General features: G+C 43.7%; 1 protein-coding gene across 1 annotated transcript in view; it reads left to right on the top strand.

Annotated features, from left to right (window-relative positions):
• Positions 1-8473: 8473 nt before the first annotated feature.
• LOC115113548 (teashirt homolog 3-like) overlaps positions 8474-20727 on the top strand; it is a 43371-nt gene continuing 31117 nt past the window's right edge. Inside the window, exons 1-2 of the mRNA XM_029641326.2 lie at positions 8474-9625; positions 10032-10398. Coding sequence (XP_029497186.1) covers positions 10359-10398 — 40 coding nt within the window. The 5' untranslated portion in view covers positions 8474-9625; positions 10032-10358. The remainder of the gene's footprint in view (positions 9626-10031; positions 10399-20727) is intronic.

The raw sequence follows: 20727 nt of genomic DNA, 5'->3' as shown, positions 1-20727 counted from the left end.
AGGCTATTCTGAATTATTTCACTTATTTCTGAACAGACAGCAGTAACTCTATAACTTTGGCAAATGTATTTCAATTTATCAGGAGTGCTGCAGTTCCTTCAGAACCTTTCGTGCGGCTATGATTCTATAAGGAAATACATGATGAAGTGCAACGCTGGAGAGATGACAGTTGCAGGTTCATGCCTATCAGAGCAGAGAGAGATCATGGAAAGTGAATCTCATTCTAGTTATGTGAGAGATACTGGCGCGCTTCTCACACAGCCACGGCCATGCGTTGGTCTCAAACATAGGTTACTGTGTTGGGCAAACCACAAACCGGCCCAACCCAAATCAACTCTTAGAATATTAGGCCCAGGCTGAAGATATACTTTTTCACATTATGTTTGTTGTGGGGGCAGGAGAAACCTCTTAAGGATCCGACCCTTTTTTTCAATTTTCACCTAAAATGACATATCCAAATATAACTACCTGTAGCTCAGAACCTGAAGCAAGGATATGCATTTTTTAAATACAATTTGAAAGGAAACGTTTTGAACTTTGTGGAAATGTGAAATGAATATTGGAGAATATAACACATTAGATCTGGTAAAAGATAAAACAAAGAAAAAAACATTTTATTTTTGTACCATCATCTTTGAAATGCAAGAGAAAGGCCATAATGTATTTAATCAGTCCAGGCACAATTTAGATGTTGGCCACTGGATGGCAGCAGTGTACGTGCAAAGTTTTAGACTGATCCAATGAACCATTGCATACATGTTCAAAATGTTGTATCAAGACTGCCAAAGTGTGCCTAATTGGTTTATTAATGAAGAGGCAACTAAAATTAACTTTAATCGCTTTTATTATAATTTTTACATTGCAAAAAGTTAGAGAAAAAATGTCATGCCACGAGAGGTACCAGATCCGGCTAAATAGGTTCCGGAAAAAAACTGTCCAAAATGGAGAGGTGTCAGATCCCGTTCTGGCAGAATCCGGCTAGAATGAAGCACAGGCATTCCTCATGGTTTTATTTCAAGTCATGTTCTCAAATTGTTCTAAGAACGTTAAGAAAACTTTCCATAAAAACCACAAGAAAACTTTAGTCACATTCAGGGAACGTTCTAAGAATTGAAAGCTATTACAACATTCTCTGTCTGTTGTAACAGATATTGCAGTTGCTCAAGCTGGATGCAGTGCGTACACATTGCATTGGAGCAGAAACAATCCGTGTTTTGTGTGATGATGTCGGCTAATCTTTATAGTTGCTGCCATATCCTCGCCACTAGCCAGAATTCTTGAAAAAAAGAATGTAACTCCCTACTTGAGTTTTGGGCCCAAAAACGATCTGCGTTTTAACTACTCAATGATCATGCAAGTGCCGCACGAGTACGCTACCTAGCTGTTCCACCTCTATTTTGACTGTCTGTATGTGTCGTGCTTGACATGCTTTCCTAAATATACTGTTGCAACAGACAACAGTTTGCACGAACATGTCCATCATGTTTTTATTTTTGTCGATTTATTTAACCAGACAAGGCAGTTAAGAGCAAATTCTTACATACAATGACGGCCTTCCGGGTAACTGTGGGTTAACTGCCTTGTTCAGGGGCAGAACGACAGATTTTTCCCTTGTCAGCACGGGGATTTGATCCAACAACCTTTCGGTTACTGGCCGCTAGGCTACCCGCCCCCCTTATACAGTAGGTGTCAGTTTAAAGCCACACTATAGTATGTCACTATTGGTGTAAGTCTATGCCTAGCAGAGTCCACACACTACATTGAGAGCAGAGCCTGTACTGTACTTTACTGTAGGAAGACCCTCCTAATGACTTGACCACGTCTGGCTAGGCCTGTGATTCAGTTCCCTGCGGGTGACGTCACCGCATACTGATAGTGTGGGCTTTAACTAGGTGATCTCATCTCGTCTTCATTTTTTACAGTTTAACAGATGCTCCTATCCAGAGTGACTTACGGGAGCAATTAGGGTTAAGTTCCTTGCTCAAGGGCACACTGACATGTTTTTCACCTCATCGGCACAGGGATTCGAAACAGCAACCTTTCGATTACTGGTCCAACGCTCTTAACCGCCAGGCTACCTGGCAATGTACTTCATTAGCAGGCAGATCAACGCCTTATTCCAGCAGTCTAACATCATTAACATGTATATGTCGTGTCTCTATTTGTTGCATTATCAGAGGAATGGATATAACGGCACATGACAAAGTACAAAACGAGGCAAAACGAGGCTACCGTAGGGTTAGTGACAGGACGTGATAATTCAGTGGTCAACCCTATTTAGCTCTAAATATACAGAGACATGAGAAATGAGGGCACTTCCTAAATGCTGGAGAAGATCCTCTGTTATTTTGCATCCTTACCTGTTCTAAGCGGGTTTACCATAAGGTCTGCACATCAGGGGTGGCTTACATTAAGAAAACAAAAATGGCCAGCATTTCTCTTTTTTTTAAATTTGTGCTTGGTTCCCTGTTTGTCTGGTTCTCATCGGGGTAAACATTTGTTCCAGTTGCAGAGCTGGAACATGAATCACAGACGAGAAGAGGAAACCACACTGACAGCTGCAGCTCATTACCGGCACTATTACTGATACAGGGGGCTGCTGGGGGAAATTCCTCCTGCCACAGAAAGCGTTCCTGTTTACCATACACCGCCTAGGATCAGGACCTACACACACCCACCCAGACATACTGTACCAAAACACACAGGCACATGCACACACTGCACACATAGAAGCATGCATAGACACACTGCATGCACACACACGCTCTCCTCTTTCTATCTCTCCCCTTATCTTTATCCCTCCCTCCCTCACTGTCTTCCTTTCTACCTATTGCACTCCCTACCTCTCCCTCTGTCTATTTCTCACTCCATCCCTCCCTACCTCTATCACTCTCTCGCTCTCTCTCTCTCTCTCTCTCTCTCTGTCTTTACTCACCATAAGGAAGGATTGACTCACAGCAGTACTCCATGTCACATGGCTTATCCAAAACCCACAACTCAGTAAACTGTATATAGTTTTACCTCTGTTTGATTTTCACACAGGAAACAAACACACATATTTATTTAAACACATACTAACAAGCTGCAATATATTCATCATGTGAAAATTCATTAGAAGTTAGCCTAGACATTAAATTGATTCATGGGCTGGGGTCAATTCCATTCCAATTCAGTTCAATCTGGAATAAACTGAAATTTCCAATTCCAAATCTCTGTCATTGAAACATTTTAAGAAATAATGGAATTGGAATCCGAATGTCAGTTTACTTCCTGAATTGACTGAATTGGAATGGAATTGACCCAAACTCAAAAAACAATCCTTGAAAGTTTCAGCAAAACATTACGCAGAGAAAAGGCAATGCATTATCTGCTGTGTCATTCAACTCAATAGATGTGCTCGAATAAAATTAGATCATACATCGAATAAAACTGACACAACATCATTGTGTACTAGGCAACACTGCCTCATTTGAGAGGTACCTAGGTCTATTTCCTTTATTGCAGACCGGATCAACAACTGAACTGCTGAAACAACACCAGTGCCAGGTCTGGCTGTGACACAGGCCTATCTGATCCAATGGGTTAATGTATTCATTTCTCACCATTCCCCTCAAAAACATAAATCAAGCACAGCAAAACACCACCTTGTATTCTGACTCGTCCAACCCTCTTTGACCTCTGCCAATTTTTATCTCATTTTGGTTTAACTTTGTAGATCAGACTTTAATTTTGAAGCGGGTCTCTGGGACAGTGATGAATAGGGTACATCAAGGAGGGCTTAAATTACCCTCTCCCTGGTGGCTAGCGGCCGGGAGGGTTGGAGGGGGAGGCTTGGTGACCTAGTAACAGACACAGAAAGAGGACTGGTCAGCACTTGCCCTCTCAGCCCTGCAAACTCGCACAGCACACCCAGCTATGGAAGAGGGAGGAAGAATAAAATACCTGTATCCACTACCTATAACATTCCATCTCTGTGTTTTCAGAGTCCAAGTACAGGATATGTCTTGTTGAGATGAGTTAGACTTCTGAGTTGCTTTGGATGATAACTCTGCCCTAAATTGGAGTTGGCCTATTATGCTAATAGCTGCTATGTGAAAACGCAATTTTTGGAATAAATTGTGACAAAAAAAATATCATATTTTATTTCATATTTTAGCTCTGAATATGGAAAATTGTTGCTGACATTCATCTTATATTCTTCTAAAGAAAAAAAAGGTAGGTTCATGAGTCTGATAACGTTCACTTCACCTGAGGAGTATGCAGCCTGTATGCATTGTGACGGGGGAGCTAGTACTTAATAAATACACACAAATACACATAGTTATACTACTGATCTCAGAAAAACCAATAGGCTTAAATCCTCTTTCCACACATTGTAATTTCATTTGCTAGAAGCCTCTTGTTTCTTTTATAGCTACCAAATACTTCCCCTCTTATTCTAGGCTATAGCCAATCCCTTCCTTGCGCATTTTATACAGTCTACTAGGAACAAGTGTGCGGTGAAGCTGAATGGATCAGGTGAGCGCACTCTCCTCGCCAATGTGATCACCATACAATTCCTGATGGTGCACGGGCTCCGAGCACTATTTACAAACCCCATTCTTATCCATTCATACTCTAGTTCTCCAGTTTTCCCAAATATCCCTTTTTAGGAGGAAGACAAGTATACACATGGCTGTTGCAAGACCATCCTCGACCCCAGGACAGAGAGCAGGTTTGGCAACTGTGTGATGCGCGCCTCCATGGGTCCCGCAGCGCTGCTATCTTATGACCTAGCCGACCCTGGTGCGTCGCAGCTGACTGCGTCGCCACCACGGGAGTCTATTGCAAATATTCCCCAGGGTGCTATTGTTCACAGTAGCGGCAATTATTAACCTTTATTCGTAAAAGATGTTATCTCAAACCGCAGGTTATAATGGCTTTATGTAAGCCTCTGGTGAGTTTGTGAAAGTGATGGTCCACCTCGCTCTGTGTGCATCAAAGCGGATGCTCCAAATACCGCTCCAGCTAATTACTTGCCACTTGCTCGGCTGCGTAAACTCGAGTGGTCCTACAACACGGTTGGTGCGGTGAATGCAGTAAATAATGATACGGGTATATTTTGGGAACGTTGTCCTGACCTTATAGGAAACATTGGTCAAATACGTTAGTTTGGTCGATGGACATATCGTAGTCCTACTGAAAGTCCCAATAGCCAATGTGAGCTAGATATATTTACCAAATGTAGTGCAACGTTTGGAATGAAAAATGAATGAACAATATGCGTTTTGACCAATGTAGTTGCATTGCTTGTTCTTTGGGATTTTAGGCTGGGTTCTGTATAAGCACTTTGTTACATCTGCTGATGTAAAAAGGGTTTAACAAATTACATTAACGTTTTCCTTGATTGATTGATAGATTGATTATTTTTTAAAGTGCATAAACACATGAAAATGTAAGATAATTTCAGTGTTTTTTAAACAAAAATAATAATTTGGGGGATAGTCTATTCCTAAACACCACGGAGGTCCTAATCCATCAAATTATAGTCGAGTTGACTGAAACTAATTTTTTTTTTTGTTGATTGTTATGGAATAAAATAGCACCACTTTTAGGCAACACTATAAGAGTAAAAAATTACAATAGTACCAGATTTAACCAAATAAAATTATGATTTTACCAAATAAAAATGACTAAAGGATTTATACTTATCAACAAAACTTGACATTAGAGGCAACATGCGATAGGCTACACTTCCCTAAATCATATGAACAGTCCAGGTAGGGTTCTGATTCTTCTCTAACACTATTTTGATTCTGCAATTTTTGATAAGGCCCTGTCTTATTCTCCCTAAAGGAAAAGGGAGGTCTAACGATAGTTAGAAAGATCCAAACTAGGTGTTTGAGTGACGGGGGCGTTATGAGGGAAGTTGCTCCTAGCTCTGAGAGACAAAATGGAGTTGAAAGTTATCAAATAAATATCACAAATATATACCAAGAAAGGTATCACACTTTTAACTTAGCATATGACGTATATGGAAATTGACCAACTTTAATTAAACAAATTCCAAAGGAAACAGACAGTTTTGTTTGCTTGTTTTTTGGTCTATAAAGTGTGTTACTAGGCAAGGCCTGCAAAAAACTTGCTGTCTGTGACATGCGTGGGCGTAAAAAAAAACAATAATTTTAGCTGTCCGATTTTTTCCCTTCTGTAGCCTATTATGAACAAGAATGTGCGAGCATAAAACCATCTTCATTTGAATCCTCCATAGCCTAGCAGTTATCAACAGTTGACTTAACGAACAGACCCATTATTGTTGTGCATGTGCATACAAGTACACGTTACCTTGATAATTGCACAGTAGAAAACAGTGTCTGAACGGAAATATACATGCATTTTCCTCTACAGTAACCATGGTCACTCGAATCATTGTCTGTTACAAACACAGGTGCCGATTAAGATACATGGGAACGAGCAAAGAAAGGGCGAGACGCTTAAATATGTGCCCTTTCCCCATCTCTCTCCCTCTCTCACTCTTTCCGTTTCTGACTTCTGTCCCACACACACACACACACACACACACACAGAGAGAGAGACAGACACATGTACCAAAGGGTAATTTACTGTAAGATGATTGTCGAGAGAATGGGGGCACTTATTGCAATATTAAGGATAAGGGAAGTCCCACAGAAGACTACTAAGCAAAGCTCGCAGGCTTAGTTTTAAAATAAAGGGTAATTAAGAAATATATGTTCATGTTTTTTATTTGATGAATCTACATCGTTATTGTTATTATTAATAATAGTAATAATTTAAAAAAAAAAATTAAATGTTGTAGTTTACAAAGTCCTAACAACAGAACAAACATCAGTAACAACAATCACTTTTTGACCTATTTCTTCTATACTTCTGGTTAACTTGAATATTTATAAAGTTACGTTTAAATAATCATTAAATGTCATTATAATTCCAACTTTTCAAGGAATCCATATCTGATCGTAAGTTGAAGAGGATAGCTGTAGATAGCCTTATCACTGAAAAGCTAAATATAGGCCTAAATGTGCCACACTGCTAAACATGGAATCTAACTCTAACCTTATGGCCACACGCTTCAACTTTTGTTTGAGCGGAAAAATGATTGTGTAATGACATGCATGTTTAGCCTAACCTGTAAACAGAATTGCCTGAATCACATACCTGCCAACAGAATGAGGGATATGTCGAATATCTATCTGGCAATGTATACAAAGAATGAGCAGAAACATGTTCAAGCTAAATGCTATTATTTATTTTTTTTAAATAGCGTTTTCGTAACGATAATCTTGAAGTTGAAATGTTGTACTGGTCACTCTCTCGTAGAAACTCGCAGCCACACACACACACACACACACACACACACACACACACACACACACACACACACACACACACACACACACACACACACACACACACACACACACACACACACACACACACACACACACACACACACACACACACACACACAACGGGCATCATTGACATCTTTACATTTTGCTTCACGATCCCTAAAAAAAACATTTAAATTTGTCTCATGTATTGTAGCCTTTGCTTATGCCATTGGCACACTCTTTTCAATTGAGCGAGCGAATGATTAAGAGTAGATTAGATATGTAGCCTAATACTGAACTGAAAGTAAAGTTACGCCCAGAGAACTGTCAAGTTATCGAATTGCTATGCATTATGCACTACTGTAAAATTGTATGCAACCACCTGCATTTCGTTTAATTATCACCCTAAGTTAAAAAAAGAAAGAACGAAAAAGCTCGCATTCTTCAACATTGTCTTGGAAACATGTTGAATAATTATCTGTAGAAAATTACATAATATGCCCATTGTATTCTGTAAATATGTGCAGACAATCCTTTCCAGTTGTCTTCCACAACTCATTTAGTCCTCAGCACCATTAGGAGATATTAGTCAGCCTATCTCAAGTAAAGGGTTCTATTGCATTTCGCCTTTTTGTGCGTTCCCAAAAAGCACTTTTACGCGCCTTTACGCACCAACCAAATACAACTTCGGACACTATGTTTTTAGTCCATCTGAAACAGAATGTGTATATGGTTTCCATAGTTTGCATTAAAAAAACATAGTGATTCTTTCAGGTAGCTGTGGCTTTCCAGAGTTGACAGTAGGCTTCAGACGACTAGAGGCAGAGAGGCGCACAGCTTTACATAGCCCACTGTCTCAATGCAATGCTATTGGAAAGCTACCGATTGCATCAAATCTGCCTTGATTTCCTTTTGATTTCTTGTATTAGGAAAGGAGAATGACTACCATTAGACCATTGAAAATCGCCAGGTTGTTGACCAAAGCTAATGTGTCAGAAATGTAGAGGCGCTGTGCGGAGGCTGCTGTGTCTACTGAGAGGGGTATTGTCGTTGCGAGTATGCAGAGCGTGTGACACTGATGGATGCGCCAATGGTTAGACGGACAGATGCTTGGGCGGATCTAACGGCATGCAGTGGTGTAGCGGCATACGCAGCGAGATTAGGCTAAAACATCCGGAATCAGTGAAAGACTGTTCTTTCTCATCCCTCAACAAGCCTGGCGAACGGAGAGGAGATCGTGTTCCCATCGAGCGACTCCTCTGCCACTAACAAGGGATTGATCCCCTCTGCGGTCAGATATGTCTGACTATTGACTAGCGTGAGACTGGGAAACCACGACACGGCAAAGACACGGACACACACATCTGGCAGAAGAAAACATCCTTTGACAACTTACCGTGTTCTGGTTAGCGAGAAAATCATTTGCATCCACAGTCATAACCTTTCCAGCAGACAGCGGACCAATTGTATTCTATCTTGAAGATGATCTGAAAAAGAGGGATAATTTTTCCACTTTCCCCCTAAATAATACAGAAAATTCTCTGTAAGTTTTTTTCTTTACTGTGAGGGGAAACATTTGAAAGAAAAAGCTGATCGTGTCTGTGATGGTCCCAAATCTGGAGGATGGGGATGTGTGCATAATTTTGACCTCACCGTAAAAAAAAAAAAACGAACCTACTATTCTTTCCATTCTGTATCAACAAAAACAAGGAGAGCGCATGATACGGATTTTGTGCCTGCCCCACATGAGCAGAAGAAGGCATCTTGCAGTGAGGAAGACTCGACTGATTCGCTGTTGCTGTTTTAAATACCTACTATCAGCCACACAAAGAAGAGGAAAAAGTGCTATTAGCAGCCAAGAAAGTGTTTGGCAATAGCTGCTGATCCATGCTCTCAGAGCAGCTGAGGCACAGCACGAGTCCATCCCCTCCTTCTGATGTACATTATTACAACAAGGGATACCCAATCAAGCACGTATCTCATCGATTCGAACTGCTCTCCGTGGATTTTGAACGCGCTGGGACAAAATAACGGAGCGAGCCAGCGTGTGGGCGACAAGTCCGTCCATCTCTTCTTTCAACCTTTGCCTTTATTTACCCCGCTATCTTAAAAACAATATATATTTGTTGATGCTTTTAAGGGGACTTGGAAAGACGGGGATTTTCATACGATGGCTACAGCGACGCTGAGATTCTGCCTTGCTGGTTTTTAAATTGCGTGTGATGACTGGATATCGAAATCCTCATGGATAACGCAGTTAATCGACGGATTGAGTAAGTATGCCATTCCGTTAACACCTAGTCAACATTAAGATAGTCCAATAGCCTAGGGAAGTAGAACATGTTTTGTTTCCATGTGGAGCCAGAGAGTGGAACGGTGCTCTCCTCCTTACAGTTATGCTATTGTGTCAGCATTTGATCCCCAGCATGCGTGGATGACTTTTGAAAATGCTCACGAATAATTTCTTTCAAATAGCAAAGCTGACTTTTTATGCTGAATAGACTGTATAGTCCGCGTCAGACACCGTTATGGGGCTGCGGTGAGGGACAGCAGACATGTGATGCTTATATGACAAGAGCTAGCTAGCCATTGGATGTGCACGGCACAAATGTGACAGTGCTTGATGTTCGCCCCTGTTTGCAGACTTTGAGTGACGCGTTCATTTCGTTTTCCTTTAAGCTTGCCTGTTGCAGCCTCCAACGCGGAGTGAGAATCACATTGAGGCTGAAGATCCCCCCCCCCCCCCCCGTCACTGTACTCTCCGTCTCCACACACTGTGATATCCAAGTCGAACAGGAGAGGAAGAAAAAAAAAACGCTTGTTCTTCTTCATCTTCAGATCTACCCGTTCTTCAATGTCTGCATTTTTGTTTGAAAACTGCCGATCTATGTCAGCCTTCTGAAAACGTCCCGGGTACGGTGTAAGGAAGCGCCGCTATCAAAGAAGAGCGGACGAGTTAGGGATCTCTGGGGCTAGAGGAGAACTCTTCAGAACCCCGAAATAAGCATGCCGCGGAGGAAACAGCAAGCGCCCCGGCGTGCGGCAGGTACGGTTCTATGATTTGCATGTTATCACCCCTGTTTTCACTACGACTGCTGAGCTATTTCCATTGCTTTCACTAGTCCTACCATGTATAGTACTGAATCATGTGCGTGTAGCTACATTGTAGCATAGCCTACAGTGGGAGGAAATGGCAAATACCCATTCACTCAAAGAGGGATGGTTAGGCTACTAGCTATACGTTTTTTGTACTTTCCCTTTGATGGGGATGTGCTTTTAAAAAAAATTTTTTTTTTACAACCACGAAGACCACGTTTGATACTAGCCACCTACTATTTTAATAGTAATCTGCATTATCAGCACACTTACATAGCCCATTAGGCTACATAGCCTAGTTATTGGCAACCTTGTTTAAATGTTCTAAGTTGATCATTTTGTCGAACTTCTGGGGCAACAATGATTCCACTCGATGAACGATCTGCTAACAACAGTTCTCGAAAGACATGGAAGGTTTCCAGGCCGTAGCTCTATCCGACTGGTCAAAGACAACCTCAGCTTTGATTGGTCTCTCTCCCTTTTGCCCTATTTTAGCCTACTCTCCCTTCCTCCCCCGTAGGGTGTAGATATTGACCCCATGAATCAGAGATCTATAAAGAAGCCTAGGGAAAAGGGGGCTCTTGTCAGCTGACTGTCATGATTTCCTTTGATGCTCGTTTGGGGCTTTGTGCTAAAACATTTGATCATAAAATGTAAACTTTCGCCTAGTTTCCCTTTGCTGATTTCTCCTTTCTGGGAAATACTTAAAGATGATTTCGCAGGGGAGACGTGGACTGGAAGAGGCTTTAATGGACAATTGCCATCTTTTATTTGATGTCTGATTGATTGCCCGTCATCTGGCTTGTCTTTGATCTATTCTTTCCCGATAAACACAAATAAATCACTTCAAATAGCAACGTCACGTCAACGTTCGCGTGACGTCATGTCTGGTCTGACAATTAGCGATTTAAAACATCTTTAATTGCTTCTTTTGTACTTTTTCACGTTGTCAGAGCCAAAGGCCACATTTTTTCTCTCTCTCTTTTAGAAGTAGAGAATATAGAACAATCCACGTGACTCTTCAAAATATGCTTTAATTAAATCTTACTTAGTTCATAGAACACCTCATATATTATACTCTATATAAATAATTAGGCTAAGCAACAACATGGTAGTTACTTAGCTACCATTCTGTTGAAAAAACATGATTCGAATCAGACTTCTGTTCTCATACTGTTGCTATATGGCTGGAACTTCTGGGTTTTAATGTCCGCTTTCGGAAGTATTGTCTGAAGCAGCAATGTGTTGACATATACAGGCTACCTGTTTTAAGATTCAATAAGGGTTATTCTTATTTGTGAGTGATTTGCTTCATTACCATCAAAATATAGGCTATATTCGGCGCATGTGGCAAATAAAGTTGGATTTGATTTTGATTCGACATTTACCTATATGCTTTAAAGTGTAGTTAAGTTTTCTGAAACATAGCCTACATGTAATTTAATCTATACTACCTCAACTTTTAGCCTATAACAAAACTATAACAAGCACCTAGGTCAAATCCACTTAAAAATATACTATACAAATTCAATATTATGCAATTATTATAGTAAACGCTCGCTTTACTACACACACACACGCACACACGCACGCACGCACGCACACACACACACACACGCACGCACACACACACACACACACACACACACACACACACACAATTGTATCTTGCGCGTACACACAGTGCTTCTATGAAAAATGTAACTATTAGCCTAATCGGGAGACGGAAGACTGGTTTGCTCCATCAGAACGACCCGTCAAAGCAACTTTGTTTCATATTTGATTTAATTGTCTCCCTTCTGACAGCCACATTCATCAATGGCTCTAATGGTCAATCAGAAGTTGGCAGAGTGACTGCTCTCATTTTGTTTCTCCATACGTCGGGCCTGAGCTTTACTTTATCAAAACGCTTTTGCCTAATGGACACTCTGGGGGTGGGGGCCGAGGGGGGGCTGGGAGATGACTGAAAGCCTTCTTATCCCAGGCGAGAGAGTGAGAGAGAAAAATAAGGCATTTATTATTTTGATGAGCGGACGAGGACAGACACGAGAGCAGAGAGGGATGTTTTTTTTGTTTGTTGTTGTGACGAGGCAACTTCCTGTCATTTTTTACAGGGTCTGTATAACCCCTCCCAACCTTCGCCCCTCTTACTTTCCCAGCAGCCCTCGCAGCTGCAAGTTATAAGGTTGACGACTGCTCCGTGGCACACAAAGAGTGGTGACAAATTGATTGCGCTGTAGTGATGGAAAGAGCAAAAAATGGCAGATAATGGGCCTTGATTAGCAACTTTGGGAAATCCAGTCCCCGGCAACCTTGAGCGTTTCATGAGAAAATCTCTATCTCCCTCTCTCCTTCTCTTTGCTGCTTCCCTCTCTCTTTCTCTCCTCTCGCTCTTTTAGTTTTTTTCAGCCCACCAGTCTGGAAGGGCTGCTCAGCCGTAAAAAAAAGAAAAGTTGTTTTGCCAGCTTCATTAGTGTTCACCTAATTAGCTGTAAAAGCTGATGGATTCCTGACAGCCCTAATGATTGGAGATGACAAGCTCCGCACACTGTCATCCAGCCCAATTAGGTTTGCAGCTAGTTTGATGTAATCAAGTTGATATTACACAGTCCTCCATGCCTTTAGTTGTGCACTAACTCAATTGTCTGCTGCAGGTGACAAATGGGCCAGGGTACCTGGGTAATCACGTTGGCTTGGAATTAGGCTGTTTTTTAATGGTCAGGAGCCTAAAAACAACAACAAAAACTAGCCTCTCAAAAAAGTCTGTCTGGGAAAGAGGGGCTTGTGGCAGCCAGCCCCCCCACACGCACGCGCACACACACACACCACTCTCTCTGTCTAGCCACAACACCTTTCCCACAGTACCTTCCTCCATTTAGGACAATGCTGTGAACACCGTTTTCTCTTGTTTGTTTGTCTGCTTCAAAGCCTTGCAAGACCAAACATATCATTGTTTTGGGGAGGAAAGTGGGAACGTCAAACGTAGGACATTTTTTTTTCTCCTTCTCTAGTTGTGTTATGCCATGTTACTCTTACTGAGTAGTAACTGTAGTTCCTCTTGCCCGGAACACTCGGAAAACATTGCACTGACGTTGTAGCTGTTCTGCTACACTGTCATAGAGAATAGTATTGCTTTAGGGCCTGGCCGCTGTCTGGGGAATATATTTGAAGAAGCCTCGTAAAATTAGTCGACATTGATATTGTTGACGTTGCTCATCATCACGTACATCATTACATAGTCAAAGGTATAGATGCTTTTTTCACACGAGTCGATTTTCCAAACGCCTATTATCAGCGTTGTGTTCAAAGGGGCTTAAACGTGATTTATACAAATACTAAGACCACGACAGATCTAGTTCTGCTTGACGGGAGATGGATTGCAGTGAGGAAAAGCAGCTGATTTCTGTGATTTTTTGGGGTGTGTGGTTGATTGATTGTGGATGAGCGAGAGTGATTAATCACGCTTGATGTGTGTTAACGTTGCAGTCATGCTGGATACACAACCACATACGGTGGCCCATAGACACATGGGTTACTACACACACATGCACGGACACACACATGCACGGACACACGCACGCACGCACGGACACGCACGCACGCACGCACGCACGCACGCACACACGCACACACACACACACACACACACACACACACACACACACACACACACCGCTTGCATGTTGTGGCAATAATGTATTGTCTCTGTTTATTGCTAAAAAATAGTGTAATGTTACTTTATTCACTTTGTCGCTGGTGCAGTTGGTTCATTCGCTGTAGTTCACAGGTCGGGAGCAACGGCTTGTTGGGGCCTTGCTCGTACGACGCTTTACCCCTACAAAGTCTCTGCCAATTCAATTGAATGAAACATGCCATTTTAATTGGGCTAATTATCCTAGTTAAAAAGCTGGTCATGATAATTCTATGAATTATTGAGACGGAAAGAAAATGATTTCATAAACATCACCTTCCACGGTCCACCCCCACCCTCAGTTAATTAGAAATGTAATTATTAAGAACTACATTATATTTAAAAATCAAGTGGATTTATCCGTGCATATTTTCCAAATGTTTTTGGTTGTGGTGGACAGAGGCGTCATGCCCATAATAGGGGGCACGTGCCCCCTCAGACTGGTCCTGTAAAACAAAATGTGTTTTGTTTGTTTTTTTCTCTCTGTAATACTACTAGCCACTTATACATTTTATGAAGCTGGTTTTAGCTAACCAGATAGGTCCCCAATCTCCCAACCTCATAACTAGCTATCAAGAAGCCGTTTCAGGCAGTCAATCAAGTTAGAGTAGCTAGCTGGTCTAACTATATTCGCTTGCCTTCTGGCAAGGTTGGCAGACTTTAGAAAACCAAGCAATTACTAAATCTACTGAATGGGACTCACTTTCCTTTTGATCTCTTACCCAGCTTTTAGTAGAGATGCAGAGATAAAAAATATAAAAATAACTGCCGGTAGGGAGAATACAGACAGCTCAAGATTATTATTATTTTTTACATAGAATTAAGCATAATGATAATGGGTCTGGAGTGCAGGAAAAGGCTGTTTCAGGTGTTTGAAACATGCAAGATTCTCCAATGATGCACCAACTCAGTGTACTTGCGGTTAGAGTGTCCGCCCTGAGATTAGAAGGTTGCGAGTTCGCTCCCAGGCCGAGTCATACCAAATACTGTAGAAATGGGGCCTGACATGTTTCTGCTTGGCACTCAGCATTAAGGACTGAGTTAATTATTGGGGCTAAGGCCCTGCGATAGACCTGTACATCAAGCTGCCTCACGCTACAGAAACAGGAGATAGGCTACTACTTACGGGCGAGGGTACTCTCCCCCCTCTGGACCATTCCCTCACTTGCTTTGTGCCCCCTCAGATTTTTGGGGTGCGTGACGCGCCTGGGGAATGGCAACATGGCTGTGTATGTCTGAAGCTGAGTGCCAAAAAAAAAAATATTGAACAAAGTAGCCTAATCCAAAATAAAGTGAAGTAGAAATAGCATGTGGACAGATCACACAACCAAATGTGGAGAATAAACGAGTGGCCTAGGACTATCTGTCTGTCCACGTGAGTCTTTGTCTGTCTATCCCGGGCCCCCGTGATCAGTAGTCCCCAGAAGCCCTGGTGCCCCCTCCGGGGTGAGGTGTCTACTCCTGGGCCTTCTTCTCAGGATTACGGGCCTTTCCTCAGCCTTGCATTGCATTGCATTGCTCTCCCTAAAGTGAGGCTCTCCCAGGCAGCCAGCTGACACTATGATTAGTTATGGCCGTCCTCTGCCTTTTTCACAGCCACAAGTGAGCGACAATGAACAGGGTTAAGAGCGGAGAGGGTGGAGAAAGAGAAATGAAGGGAGAAGGGGTGAAGGGGAGGGGAGGGGGGAGCTGAATAACGTGGGCACAGAGAAAGAGGGAGAAAGAGGGAGGGAGGGAAAGTTCCCTGCTCGAGGATGTACGGTTGATAAACAGATTTCTTTTCCTCCCCAGAATCTTCCGTCATGGCTCCCGTTAGCTTGACAGCTGTCAATTAGAGCTCCCTTGGTCTCGCGGGCTGCAGTTTATTGCAGGCGGTTGACGCTGTCATTTTGCCCACAGTTTCGCCTTGAGCGTTATCACGAGCGCACCGAAACAGTCAATAGCTGGCGCATCAGCAGTTATTTCTTAAATTGACTCACAGGGCTGCGTCTTTCTCTCATTCTGTTCATAGCCCCTCTCCTCCCGACTCCTCTCACCAAAGGTTGTTCTGCGAGGGGGAGAGAGCGACGGAACAGCGACTGCAGCAGGGTTAGTGAGAGAGCAAGGGGGGGGCGCGGGGGGGGGAGGCGATGCAACACACACAGTTATTGTACACAAAGGTGGAACACACACAAAACAGTTCCATTTACACGCAAGCTATCAAGACCTAAAAATGTCTATTTGTTTTTTTTGACTGTGTCTGGCTCCTTGTCCAAACAATACTGTTCCCACAATAGACACACAACAGTGTTCAGGAATAGGCCGTCCCCATTTGTTCCGGGATCGTTATTTCTATTCTAATGAACATGCACAGTGACACATTTACTGTTTTGGATGTGTTATTACTAGGTAGTAAATGCGGGAACGTTCGTTGTGGAAAAAGGTAGAAGCTTTTTTATGTTTTCTTAAGGTTGAAGATTTATTTATGTACACTTTTGCTCTACCTTTTGTGTTTTATCGCCTGCTGAAATGAACACCTCAGCAAATTGTGCACCCGTGCAAGACATTAGTCAACCTAGTTGTATCACAAGACTGGACAGATAAACCATCATAAACCATCAAATGCAACAGTTTGTCTAATGGCAAGCAGGATGTTTTCTGAATTCAACGAGAATATCCAACCACTGGTAAAAGGAAGTTTGGTCAGGAGATGAGTGGCTACTTAGCTCCTCCTCCTCTTAGCTCTCTCTCTCTCCCTCTCTCCCTCCCTCTCTCTGATATGGGTGTTCATATTTGATTAATCAACGATGATCAGTTTCTCTCTTTCCACAATGATTAGGGAATCATGTCAACTCCTAAGCGCTGCTATTTCAATGTGCAGGAGATATTGTCATTATTCTAGTGGAGTGATTGGGCAGAGCTCAGCAACTGCTCTACAAAACTCCCACTGTGAAGCCTGATTCGCTATCGGGCCTGCACCAGAGCACCAAGGGAATCGGCTTCTCTTCTAGGAACATTTTTGAGGAAACAGGAAATTGAGAGAGTTTGTGGGATCTTTGCACTTCCTCTGCGGAGAAACAGATATATTTTATGCTCCTCCTCAGTACAGTATAAAACACGTCCCCCAAATGTGTCTGGCTGAACTTTCCCAAGGCAGACTAGGGTATTATCCGGCTGAAATTCTCTCTGTATGTCTGGGTTGTCCTCTCCTCTCTCCCCCCACCCACCCTACTTTTCTCTCCTCTCAGCGATACTATGGCTCTTTGTGTGATGTGTGTGTCGGGCCAGTCTTCAGGAGCCTGGCAGCTACACGGGGGATTAAATCTCCCAGCAGCCCTATGCAGTGAAATATGGGCGTGTGGAGTAATCCCTGCCTGTGTTGTTGTCATGTCGAGGAGGGACGGGGGTGCACAGAGAGGAGAGGTAGGGGGCCGGGGAGGACGAGATGGAGGGAGGAGGGGGGTTCTGAGTGTCGTTTGGGCCAGACTCCAGGTCTGGGTTTCTTCTTTCCCTCAGTTGGGGTGAGCCAGCCGATGGGTGTGGGCGGTGGGGATGGAGGAACTTTGGTTGTCTTTGTGGTGGGCGTAGCTTTGGTTGGTTGTCCCCCTTCCCGGTGGGGCTCTGACAGAGGCCAGGCGAGACTGGCAGCCATCAGTCAGGCGGGTGACACGGAGGCTGTTTTTGATGGTGTCGGTGATGAAAGGCAGGGGAACCGTAGAGGCCCACGTAATCAGGAGATCCTTCTCAGGCATGACAGCCTCTTCCTCTTCTCTAAACCGAAGCCAAGAGACGGCCTCAAACGCCCCTCCCTCCCTCCCTCCCCCTCCCTCCCTCCCTCCCTCCCTCCCTCCCTCCCTCCCTGCCTCCCCCTCCCTCCCTCCCTCCCTCCTCCTGTTTCATGTTCTGATCAGTCTCAGATGCTGGAAATTATCCTCCCCTTTAGGGGGGGGGGGGGGTCAGGAAAGGCAGGGGGGGTGGTCTGAAACGGGGCAGTGATTTGCGTGTTTACACGTGTGTGTTTCTGCTTATACACCTATGTGTGTGTGTGCATTTAAGTAACAGGAAGTGGGTCGGGTTTTTCTCTCCTTGGCAAAGGCAGGCAGGTGCGAGAAGGAGAGAGAGAGAGAGAGGGAGGAAGTCTGTTTTATTTTATACTGCAGGCCTGTTGCTAATTAATGTTTCTTGGTAGGATTCTGTCGGAGTTGAGTCATGGTTTTGATCTTTATGCCTGATAACTGCATACCTAATGAGATTTCAAAGCTTCTCGAGATGTGAGTGCTGCTCCCTGCAATTATTGACAGATGCCTTTTCTTCGCCATTGGGTTCTGCTCCATAAATCCTTCCCCTGTAATGAGCTTGAGAAGTGCCACCCTGCCAGTGAGCTAATGAAACCGAGCAAGGGGGGGGGGGGGGGTACGAGGAGGGGGGCGTCACACTCCTCTGACACATTTTTTTCCTTCTCTTTAAATGAACTCTGCAGATGTCAGGGCCCTCGCTTGTGTGTCGACAAAGAAAAGAGGTGAGCGTGAGATAGAGGAGTAGGGGGGGAAAAAGTAGATCCTTTCTCTTATGAGAAGAACAGTTTGGCCGATCGGGTTTCCATCCCCATGTTACGGTCGTTTGTCTGAGATAGCTATTTTATTTGAAATGGTAGTATTGTTGTTGCCGAAGTTGACTTTGATTGATATAACTGCCCTCTTGCTACTGAGCTAGCTTTTTTTTCTAGTCCTCTTTATTTTCAGTTTTTTTTATTCCTTCCGTCCCTACACTCTTCCTGTTTGTAGCTCTGGTGGGGGGGACTCCTGTTTGTAGCTCTGGTGGGGGGACACAGGGAGAAGGAGCGGGGAGAAGGGCAGACAGAGAGAGCGAAAGAAAGAAAGAGAGACAGAGAAAGGGAGAGTTTGGGGGGGAAGAGTCAAAGGGAAAGAAGGGCAGCCTGTTCTCTGTCCGTACACACACACACACACACACACACACACACACACACACACACACACACACACACACACAAGGCTAGCCGGACGGGTCTTTTAGGAGATCTGGAACAGAGCTGTGGTGGAGAGAGAGTAGCTGCTCCATGCCAAACAGTTGATTTCCTCCCCTCGTCGGCATGGTCATACATCATGGACCCACCCTTCTCTCCTGACAGAATGGCGTGTGTCATTTATCAAATGGGCCCTTGCCAGAGCCCTGTGTGAGGGGCTGTCTTCCTCCCTTAGAGAGGAGCCTGGGCGTCCACGCCTCTGAGGGGGCGGAGGAGGGAGAGAGGAGGGGAGGGGGAATGTAAAGCCGAAAGTGGGATGGGGGGGGGGGCTGTGAGTGTGGAGAGAGAGGTTGGGAGTGAAGGGGAACAGCACTATAATTCCAGTAGTGCTCCGACTCGCCTCTTACATTCCCTAACCCCTATGTGTGAGATGGGAGGGGGACTTTGTGTTGTGCTCGAGGTGGGAGGAAGATAGTGTGTGTTTGTAGACATACAGTATGTGTTTAAAAATAATGCACTTAGTTTGGTAGGGGACTTGTTCGGAATTAAGTTAGTATTTCATGTGTTAATGCGTGTGTTTGTATGTTGTGTGTGTCCATGTGTTTCCTGTAAATATGGGTGTGTGTATATGGATTCTGCATGTGTAGTCTATCATAATGTATCTGCATATGTGTGTGTGTGTGTGTGTGTGTGTGTGTGTGTGTGTGTGTGTGTGTGTGTGTGTGTGTGTGTGTGTGTGTGTGTGTGTGTGTGTGTGTGTGTGTGTGTGTGTGTGTGCATATATGTGTGTCTTTGCTCTTCTCTGAGTCCCTGCTCCCACACATGTCCCAGTGCTTCTTTGTCCCGGTCCCCGGGCCCCGTGGTTGACAGGTATCACTCAAGGCCCCGGCTCCTTGCCATTCAGCCCTCTCTCGCTCTCTCGGGGGTTACGCCAGTGAATCTGAGCTCTCTCGCTTTCCCATGATTCAAAGGAGCGTTACTGAAGATGGATGCTCCTTAAAAAAAAAGAGATTGATGATGGATATGAGGCTGGCTGTGTCATTCATCATTTTGAATATTATTTAGACTGGCCGTGTAAAGCTGTAACCTGAGCTTTGGCGAAGAGGGGACTGAGTGCTAGACCCAGGACATGGGCTCAGTGATGGATGGGTCAGCCAGATCCTTGTTTGTTACCAGATACCAGAGGAGCAGCTCACTCCTAATGCGCCTCACTGCCTACTTTTGCCCGAAAGGGTACAAATAAAAGGGTAAAAATAAAACCAATGGCGGTCAGGTGGAGAAGAGAAGAAAAAAACCAGCTAATGTTGGACGTGGCCTTCGCTCCTCGCCCTGGGTAACCCTTGTTTCGAAACGGCTCTTTCTTTCTAGTTAGCTTCCTTCCTGTGTATTTGTGTTGTTTTACAGGAGGTGTTTGGTTTTTATTTCGCCAGACTAGTGAGATGAGGTGGCCATCGTCGGGGCTGTGAGGGCCGAACAGCTGTGGCCCATAAGGAAGAAATACGGCTGGCTGTGCTAGTTAGCCTCAAACTCACAATAATGTGGATAGACTACATTTTGAGCACTTGTAATGGTTTATTTAGAATATTTTTCGGATATGGTAAAATGTTTTCATTCCTTAGACCGGA

The sequence above is a fragment of the Oncorhynchus nerka genome, unplaced genomic scaffold (assembly GCF_034236695.1).
Source record: "Oncorhynchus nerka isolate Pitt River unplaced genomic scaffold, Oner_Uvic_2.0 unplaced_scaffold_31___fragment_2___debris, whole genome shotgun sequence".
Lineage (NCBI taxonomy): Eukaryota > Metazoa > Chordata > Actinopteri > Salmoniformes > Salmonidae > Oncorhynchus > Oncorhynchus nerka.
The sequence above is the reverse complement of the archived record's forward strand: the minus strand, read 5'-3'. Positions and strand labels throughout refer to the sequence as shown.